Consider the following 10,426-nt stretch of genomic DNA (forward strand, 5'->3'; position numbering starts at 1 on the left):
CGCTACCTGATGAAAAGCCGCACTATATTATTCAGTTAATATCTATGGACATCATTTTGGGTTTTTCAGATTTGCTCTGATTATTCCCACTCTAATTTTTGGAGCTGCAAGTAGTTTTCCCCTATATTACATAATACATAGGTATCTATAACATAATACAAATGTATTGTTGACAGGTAGGGATAATGGCGGGCGTAACCTTTATTAAAAGGAGTCAAACATACCCCTACCGTCACGGTTACCACCTATTAGACTCCTCAAGAGGTCGTAACATCTGGAATTTCTTGCTGCAATGTGTTTTATCCAGGGCTGCCGTCAGGGGGGGACAGCCGGGACAAGTGTCCCGGGCCCGGTGGCGGCTGGGATCCCGACGTCCGGACAAAGCAGTTGCCGCCAGGCCCCCGGCTCTCCCCATCTGCAGGCCTCTTCCTCTCTCTCTGTCCGCCAGGCCCTCTGACGTCAGTGCGCGACGGGCCTCTCTGACATCGGCGCTCCGGAAGTAAGCTTGGTCCAGTTTTCGGCGCACGGCTACATGAGTGGGAGGCCCGGCGCATGCTGTAGTCAGAGGTCCCAGCGTGGGACAGAGAGAGGAAGAGGCCTGCAGGTTGGGAGAGATGGTCAGGCAGAGCAGTTCCCGCCGGGCCCCCTGTAGTCACCGGCCCCCTGGCCCCTTCCCCGGCAGTCACCAACCCCCCCCCCCCACTGGCAGTCACCGGTCCCCCCCCCCTGCCGGCAGTCACCAGTCTCCCCCCGGCAATCACCACCTCCCCCTCCGGCAGTCACCGGCCCCCCTGCAGTCACTGGGCTCAGCCTCACCATCCCCAAGGTAAGTCTATTTTTTAATATGAATTTGGGTGGGAGTGTTTTTATATGTATTGGCTTTTTTTAAATATGTATTGGGGTCTTTTTTATATGTATTGGGGGCTTTTTAATCTGTATTGGGGGCTTTTTTATATGTATTGGGAGCTTTTTATATATATTGGGGGCTTTTTATATGTATTGTTTTTTTTAATATGTATTGGGGGCTTTTTTGTATGCATCAGGGCTTTTTAATAAGTATTGGGGGCTTTTTTATATGTATTTTTTAATATGTATTGGGGGCTTTTTTATGCATGGGGGCTTTTTAAATATGCATTGGGGACATTTTTTTAATATGCATTGTGGGTCTTTTTTTTCATATGCATTTGTTTTTTTATACTGTATATGTATGGGGGTTATATGTATTGGTTTTTGTTATATGTATTTGGGGGGGGTTGTATGTATTTGGGGTGGGGTGGGGGCTGTATATATTTGGGGGATTGGGATTTTTTTTATGTATTTAGGGGTGGGAAGTTTTTTGCATTGAGGGGTGGGTTTTTTTGGTATATATTTTGTGGGGGGAATCGTGTGAGGGGGGAGAGAATGAGTGAGGAAGGGGATTTAATGAGAGTGGGGTAGTTGACGGACGGGGGGTGAGAGGAGAGAGGGGGTGAGTGAGGAAAAGAGGGAGTAAGAGTGAGACGCTGGGGAGAGAAATACATGTGAGCCGGGGGGGATTAAGTGAGAGTGGGGTAATTGAGGAAGGGAGAGTGAGAGGTGAGACGGAGGAGAGAGAAAGAAATACATGGGAAGAGGGAGGGAAATAGAGGGGGCTTGCGAGGTGTGAAATGGGGCTCGCAACACTGCCGTTGGGGGGGCTCTGATCAGAACTGTAGTCCTGGGACCCGGGAAATAAGTCGGCAACCCTGGTTCCATCAACCCCACCCCTGCAGTGTTTATGACTGGACAAAGGAATTTCAAAGCCCAGCTCAATTCATTCAGAACCCCTTTAGTCTACATCTGCGTCGTCCCAAAGCCGGACAGCCGAAGGGCTGCCAAAGGGTGTCACCGTTTGCTGCTGTTTGGTAATGTTACAGCTGCTTATCGTTTCCGAAACTCAACAACCCTCTCATCCATTGTACCCAATGTCTACTTACCCTGCCTGTAGATTGTAAGCTCTTTGAGGCAGGGCCTCTTCTAACACATTGAATGTCTATTTTACCTCTTCTAACACAATTTTAATCCTGTCTGTAAATGTTACTTATGCCCATAATCATATCTGTGACTGTCCGTTAAAGCAGGGGTGCGCAAACTTTGTGCACTGCGCCCCCCTTGCCTGCCAGCCCCTGGGACCACACACACCCCTTACCTAAAATCTGGCATCAAATGACGCGTGGAGTCACATGATGCGACCCGTGGCGTCGTTTGGTGCCACGTTGCCATGGCGATGCGTTGTCAATGACAAGGTAGCAAACACTGCAGAGGTCTCATGCGATCCCCGCCCCCCCAGAAAAATCTTGCACCCCCCACTTTGCGCACCCCTGCATTAAAGAATGTGTATTACCTTTGTTCATTTAATGCAACCATTTATTACTATAACTCTGGCTTTTCCTGTCTGTCTCTTGTGTAACATAATAATATTGTATTTAATTTGTAGTTATTCTCAAACTGACTGTAAAGTATTGTGATGCCCCCTTAAGTGGAGGTCTGTATTTACTTAAAGAATAGATGATGATGTGTAAGGCTTCTGCTCGATCTGTGCTGGGTTTTGCTTCCAGTTCATGTTTTCCAGGCTGCCTGCCCTTTCTGTTCTATTTGGCCATTTTGGTTACTGGCAGCCTTCTATATAAGGCTGCACTTCCTGGTGGGTGTTGCCGAGCAAAGTTCTGTGTGTTTGCAGCTCCTGTCGGTCTTTGCAGTTACGCCTTAACATCTTGCCTGTTTTGAATTCCTGTTGCTGACCCCAGACCATGACCCCGACCTCGCTGCCTGCCGCCTGCCCTAACCTCCGCTTGCCTCCTCGACTTTGCACCTCTGCTACCAGCCCTGACCTCTGCCTGTCCGCTGGACTTTGCAACTCTGCCGCCAGCCTTGACCCCTGCTTTCATACCGACTACGGATACTCTTATCTCTGTCCCTGGGTTGTGGTCAGTTTATTTGCATCCTTACCTCAGCCCTGAGGGTCCACCTCCTGATGAGCACTGTCACATGATGATGATGATGATTCTGCTTTTGATAATCAAATGCATTGTATTTATGCTCAGAAACTTTGCCCCTTTGACAAGAACAGGCAAATCATTTCTGGGTGGTTCTCATCTCCCACACCAATCTTTTGTGACATATATGACTGGGCGAGAGAATGATTTTAAACTTAAATGAATGTGAGAGTATAAAATACCCTATAACTCTCTCCCTGTAACCCCTAGAATAATGCTACCCTCATCATTGCATTCAGATGATTTTAATGCATGCCTGGACATCTGTCTTTATAGGGCTAATTCTAATGTTTGAGAGGTACATAAATATCTGAAATATACAACACAGACACCCCCTCGCATTTAATATTGTTGCACACGCCTCATTTTGGCCGCCTTAAATCTAGATTTATTATTATTGTGAATTACATCAGATTTTAACGATCATACATTTTAAAATCTGCAATGAAATAGAGAGTGCCCTTTCTGTCACATTTTATCTGCTAGCCAGACCAATCTCAGGAATGCACCCGATAACTTATTCATCGTGTCAAATGTCTAGTACATCTGCACACTGTCACTATGCACTACAATTATAAACCTATAATTTTTTCATTGTTTTATTGGCCCAATAATGCAGAGACCATGTAACCTCACATAGAAAAATAGGTATTTTTAAAATGAAAGTTAACCGCTTGGATGCTTATTCTTAACACAACTAAATAGGTTACAGGCATTAATGTGACATCACGTACCAGTATATATAGTGGGGGGGGGGGGGGAGGGGGGTTTACAGTGTTGATTTGTGCTCCCTGTAATATAAAAAATGAGAAAAAAGTATGGAAAATCACTCATTACCTCATACAGATAGCAATCATGGTGCACATGGGCAAACCGGTCATCACCAAAAAAATGCCCAGGTGGAATAAAATGAAAAATAGAAGGTACAGTAGTATTTTTTTTAATAAATTGCTTTTTTCCCTAATTCAGTGCTTGGGGGACCTTCCTTTTTTCTTATAATATAGAAAATACACTGGCGACACACTTTATTCGAGCTTGGCTAGTCCCACGAATTCGGGTATACCCGGGTGTATTGAGGTTTGTGACTGTTTTCTGCCCGAGTGCATTGAGGTATTTTCTAAGCTGGGATTGAAGCATTTTATTCCCGCTGGCTGCAATACTGCACAGTATATATATATATATACTGCATTACAATTCATGAATTTATGCCATCTGGTAGACACGCGAAGCATTGCAGCCTATTAAATTCTAATCATTATCATTTAACAGATCAGCCGCCCGTCAGCCAGGCATGAACCCAGGCTGGGAAGGCAAACACAACGGGGCTTGTCAGAGGTGAGGAGCGGCGCATTCCAGGTATCTGCCAGGTACATACTGGGTATTTGCTCGAATAAAGTGTGTCGGTGCAGTAGTATTACAGATATTATTAATATATCTGTGCTATGCTTCTGTATCATATCTCGTTGGTTTGTAGCTGGGTCTCTTTTTTTTAACTTGAAATAAAGAATTGGAAGAAAGAAACCGTTGTCCTTGTGATACCTTGAACCTACTATGAGGACACAAATAATCCAAACGACACTGTACATTTTTTTTAAAATTATTATTATAGCCTCAAGAATAGATGACAGAATGATAACTAATAAACAAAAAGGCCAGCTGGGTGGAAGTGTATAAAGTGCTCTCCTAGATACTGTTGCTTTTATACCATGGCGTTTCCGTGCAGCGACCTGCAGATCATTGTGTTGCAAGTGTGCTGCCAGAGCCTGCAAAGCAATGGCATTGGTATAAGGGAATTATTTTTCAGGGATATAATAGAAAAGAGTTGGCCTGTATGGTAAAGGCTTCCTTATAACTGAGGATCATCTGGTTCCTGATACAGTATATGCTCTGGGGAAGTCCCAGTGAAAAAAGGTGCAACAACCAATTGGGGTTGCCAAATTACTTTCCCAAGTTTCGAGGATAATGAAAAATTGCCCACATTCGGAGACTGGGTTTAGTAGACCAAGATCCCTCCAAGGAAACATGTAAAAGTGTTATTAGATTCTTTGAAAGTTAAGAGGGTCACTGACGTGCCGACCAATGTGATGTCCTGAGAACATCATAAGGGTATTATTTAACGTAAGATGGCTATTTATTGCAATGCTAAGAAGCTTCTGGATGCAAAGTAAGGCTACAAGCAGCAGTATGCCCCCTAAATAATTTTTTTGTTGTTGGACTTTTCAGCTGAGGCCTTCACTCAAACTCCTACTGTATCCCACCCCATCTACCCCCAACTCTTCCGTAGTAACTGAGGAACAAGTCTCCCACCTTCTTGCCTCCTCCTCCCCTACCACCTGCCTCCTTGATGCCTCCTGCCCTACCACCTGCCCCCTTGATGCCTCCTGCCCTACCACCTGCCCACTTGATGCCTCCTCCTTCCCTACCACCTGCCCCCTTGATGCCACACTTCTCACATATATCCTCTATCATTCTCATCCTTCTTAACCCTCTTCTTATTCAACCTCTTCCTTAGCATGAAGGCATATCACTCTTCCTTTAAGCAGACCCTTATCACCCCCATCCTGTAGAGTAGTCCGCTTCTCTGATACCAGGCTTACCTTGCAGGCGCTTCTTCCTGTGGCACAATGCAGCACACGTTTACAAGCCTCAGGTCTGTTTTAAGCCTTCTAATGCTGATTTGAGTATTGCAATGTAGCAAGTTCGTGCTTATTGTCCACTAATCACTAAATATAAACTATTTGAGTCAAAATCTGCATATTACAAAGAAGCCTTTATTAGAGCAACACACAGGAGTTATAGAGGGTTATTTATCTTCGAACTGCAAAACTGGGAGGGGGAAGAACAGGTGCAAAACAAATCAGCACCAGATTTTGCAAAGAAAAAATGCAGTTTTTTTTGTCCAGATTCAAACCTTGTAGACTACGGTGGTCATATAAACTCTGCTGGAAGTGGCTCAGAAACCGATTGCCCTTTCCCTTCCAGCATGTCACAACCACGTAATTGCATGAGTAGCAATTATGTGATCGCTTGGGTAGCAAGGGTAGAAGAGGAGAATCCTCCATTCAGATCATGTTTGCAAAAGCGATCTTCCCTAGAAAGCAATTAAAAGTGCCAGAGTGCTCGCTGCACAACAGCAAAAGGTCCCTCAAGAGGTTAACTTCAATGGGAATGCTTTTCTTTGGTAAATCTAGTGTGGTATTTTTGCCCCAGTCTTGCAGCCAGGAGACGTTGATAAATGACCACCTATCACTCCAGCAATGGATTAACATAGATTAAAGAAACAATGCTGCACGCATTATGAAGTTATGATGTGTAGGTCCCTAGCACAGAGATCACACGAGAAATGCACTGCAGGAATTTTTAAGAGCATAGGTTAGAGACAGATAACGAGGAATGAAATCTTCATCCATAACAAGTCGGCTTTTCTGTGCTTGATCATTTTGCTGTAGCTTTCATCTCCAGGAAATGAACATGATCCTTGACCCAATTGACTGTTGGATCGGCACACATTTTACGATTCTTCCTGGTGATAAACCTTTTTGAGAGAGTAGAGGAGTAGGATTTTGTTATGGGATCGTCTGCTTTCCCTAAGAACAACTCAGCCAAAGCATATCTGTATTAGGGTTATCTAATGCCTAGAGAAGGCATAAATGACTTGATTACGCCCAGGGATACACTTGCGGGGGCTGGTTGATTTGCCTGCAGTTACTGCTACCTCTTTGTAAAGAGATGGGCAGCAGTACAGCAAACCCAGCTTCACATCATTGTGCGTCTTTACGCCAACACTTGTTTGCAAACCTCATTGCAGTGCTTTCTCGTTCACTATAAACTTGCCTCCCTATGGAATATGGGGACATGAAAATCTAGCACTGTGTCAGCATTCCGTGCAGAATACAGAGGTAAGTGTGCAGTATGGCAGTACAGCAACTACCCTGACAGTCATCAAATCCAACACAGTAATAGGGGGTTATTTACTAACGTTTTCTAGCTCAGCAAAACTGAGCTGGAAGTCCCGAAATTGGGCATGTTAGTCCTGTCATGCCACTCTCCAGCTACCACACAGATGTTGATTTAATGAGACGGATCAAGCCAGTGATGTGGAGACATGTAATTATATAGTACTGATATTTTACCGTACCATACTGTACTATACTGACTTTACCTGCACACTTATACAGACGCAGCGGCCGTTATCCGAACATTTCACGATTTGGATTCCTGGGCATACCCTGGTCGTGCCCCATGATGTCTTCAAACTTTCCCGCGTTAAGACGCGCGTTGACTAGTGTTTTAACTAGTGCTGGCGCTGGCACATTGCTGGATTGGGATAGGTGTGACTGGTGTGATTGGCGGCATTCACGGCAGCGTTCACAGAAGAATAACGAGTGAATGCCGCGTGGAATACAGCAGAGTTCACGAATACGGCTCCGTGAAATGTTCGGATAACGGCTGCTGCATCTGTAATACTGGACCTTAATCCTGCCTTGCAGCACTTCTCGCTGTTTCTGTGCCTGCACCCTCAGCATTTCCCCATTCCCTCCCCACACTTACACAACGGCAGGTTTGGAGCAACGGGCACTGGTGTAGAAATAGTCTGTCACATGTTTGCGAGGGATTTTCTGCCCTGTGTACGCAAAACAGCAGGAGATCACGTCTGAACCAACTGCAAAAGAAAGAGAGAGACTGTCAGATCCAAATAGAGGATGGTACTGTGTTAGCCGGTAGAATAGACAAAGAAAGGAAAGGTAGAAGTGATGCCTTTAATAGCTAACTCATGGTTAAAGAGTGCAAGCTTTCAGAACCAGAACGTTAAAATGGGCCAGAAGGGACGTTTGTGGTCCTGAAAGCTTGCACTCTATTTAACCATGCGTTGGCTATTAAAGGTATCACTTGTACCTTACTATTCTTTGTCAGACCCACTAACTCAAGAAGTTATAACAGATCTCCCAATATCATAACATAGAAGGATAATAGGCATCATTGTCATTTTGCACCTTGTTACGTCAGTGTATCGGGGTCTTCTGCTCTATTTCCCCATGCGCGTCGTCTTACGATTTAGTATAGAAGGGTGGGTAGCCGTGTTGGTAAAATAACAAAGGAGGGAGAAGGAGTAGGTGGTGTGATAACTTTCATTGGACTAACAAATAGTTGATACGTTACAAGCTTTCAAACCTCTCAGGGTGATGAGTGTGCAAAAATGATACATGCTTTATGATTTGAGGACTTCACTATTGTGGCCTTCTTTTTCCTTCTCTTTAGGATCAAAGAAAATTGGGGTGAACAGAGTATAGAGTGCTCCCTATTATGTCGCACCAAGAGACACCCCTTGACGAGTTTACACACTTACCTCCTACTACTACCAGATCAGAACTATTAGAATATCCCCCATTTTCATGTAATATCAACTCCAGAAAGAGTTGATCACGAGTTTCACATGCCACTTAGAATTTTCATTGTCACTCAGGTGCAAAATACTCAGTTTATAAATTCATGTTTTCCTACATACAGATGTGCAAATATGGGAAACACTATATAAAAATTACACCGTGTAGAATATCACATTATTATTATTAGCTAAGGTATATCTTAGAGGTAAAATAATCTGAAAATATCAATATTACAAAGTACAAAGTTATTCTTTTCCCAGGCTGTAGTTTTTATTTACCATTTCAGTGGTTTTAGTGATGGTCATTTCCTCCCCCCCCCCCCCCTTCCATTTTCTTTTTATAGCATTGGAATGGGGAGGTCACCCTGGAACTACTGTAAACATTGTTATTTTCATCTCCGGGGACCCGTATGTTTATCAACCTGTTGCAATCTGTAGTGAAATTGATGATGGGTTATATTTAGGTTGTAAACTCGCCAGGGCAGAAATTCCCTTTACTGTTGCCTGCTTTTATGTGTATTGCACTGATTGTATTATAATTCACTGTATTCTATTGTCTTTATTTTTGCCAAGCGCTACGTACATTGTTGGTGCCATATAAATAAACATATACAAACACACACACATACGTCTTGCTGTCTGTTATTGACCTCAAAACATGAGTGGGAATATTAAATAATTGCAACAGACCATTATTGTCTGAAATACTGTCATAGTTACAGCCAATAGGAGAGTCTTTCACTTTTACATGGGGGGTATTTATCGGTGGTTGAAGGGGGTTAGAGGACACAGAGTTTTTTTCCTTTTTGCCAAATAACAACACTGTGATAACCTAATAATAGTGGTAAAACCCTGGGCTTTTTTTGCAGGGGGAACGCAGTTCCTGTACCTTTTTTCATAAACCACGTACTAAATTTGATATCATTCTTGTGTTAATCTAAAAAAAACAGTTTTTTACAAAAATAATAACAGATTTGAAACTATTTTGAAATGTGAATAAATAATAATAACATGTTCTTGTATAGCGCTGCTAGTTTTACGTAGTGCTTTACAGAGACATCTTGCAGGCACAAGTCCCTGCTCTGTGGAGCTTACAATCTATGATTTTGGTGACCGGGAAACAGGGAGATAAGGTGACTTGCCCAAGGTCACAAGGAGCTGACTCCAGGAATTGAACCAGGCACGCCAGCTCCAAACTCTCAGTGCCAGTCAGTGTCTTTACTCACTGGGACACTCCCTCTCCCTGTATATTGGGAGTGTAATGTGTATAAATGTGTATATTATTGCACATGAGTAAGAGTAATTTCTTGCCCCCGTCCCCCGTCCCCCGTCCCATCCTCGCGTCAGAGTTCCTGCACCTTTTATTCTAGAAAAAAGCAATGTTAAAACCTATTTCCATATTTGTATAGTGTACTTTAAGTTTTGACACCCCATCCTAGAAAGAGCAGAGTATGAGACAGATGCATGAACATACCTGGTCCAGAATGAACTTCATTGTAAAAGGCCAGAGAGAGAAGAATGGAAAGAGTGACCAGAGAAGCCTTCATCTCTCGTCTTAGATTGGAAGCTGGAAGTAGACTGATGATGGGTCTGTTCTGGATCTCAGTCACTCCTCATTATTGCATGGGGTATGGTATGGGCAAGCAACACAATGGACCTTCCGCAGCTTAATGCAATAAGTGATACAGAACCTCTTATTTTATAACAGCCTTGTTTGTTGTACAGGAAGCAAAAGAAGGTAGGAGTGAGGCTTGGGGGGTGGGGGGAGAATTGGGGGGGGAAGGTGTGAAGAGCTGCTGTCAGAAAACTCTAGTGCTTTCCGTTGCACGTCTCATGATTGCTGCTCAATGCAGGATGTGGCGTTGTGATGGGGTCTACATACCTCAGACATGTATCAGTCGTGAAATGGTTAAACACGTCTTGCAAGTTTGTTGATGTAAGGTCCTGCCACAGCTGCAGAGAAAGCAGCTCTAATTGATTAATAGGTAAAGCCATTTAGAGGGCTATTTAAGAGAGCAATCCAAGA

The 10,426-nt window shown here is 43.7% G+C and overlaps 1 protein-coding gene across 1 annotated transcript; it reads right to left on the reverse strand.

The window, feature by feature from the left end:
* Positions 1-5,665: 5,665 nt before the first annotated feature.
* Positions 5,666-10,118, reverse strand: LOC142491618 (C-C motif chemokine 5-like). Its single transcript, XM_075594437.1, has 3 exons — positions 9,875-10,118; positions 7,566-7,677; positions 5,666-6,549 (listed from the first exon to the last, which is right to left on the reverse strand). The coding sequence occupies exons 1-3, from the start codon at positions 9,945-9,947 to the stop codon at positions 6,450-6,452; spliced, it is 285 nt and encodes a 94-aa protein (XP_075450552.1). The 5' UTR covers positions 9,948-10,118; the 3' UTR covers positions 5,666-6,449.
* Between the last annotated feature and the right edge of the window lie 308 nt (positions 10,119-10,426).

The sequence above is a fragment of the Ascaphus truei genome, chromosome 3, assembly GCF_040206685.1.
Source record: "Ascaphus truei isolate aAscTru1 chromosome 3, aAscTru1.hap1, whole genome shotgun sequence".
Lineage (NCBI taxonomy): Eukaryota > Metazoa > Chordata > Amphibia > Anura > Ascaphidae > Ascaphus > Ascaphus truei.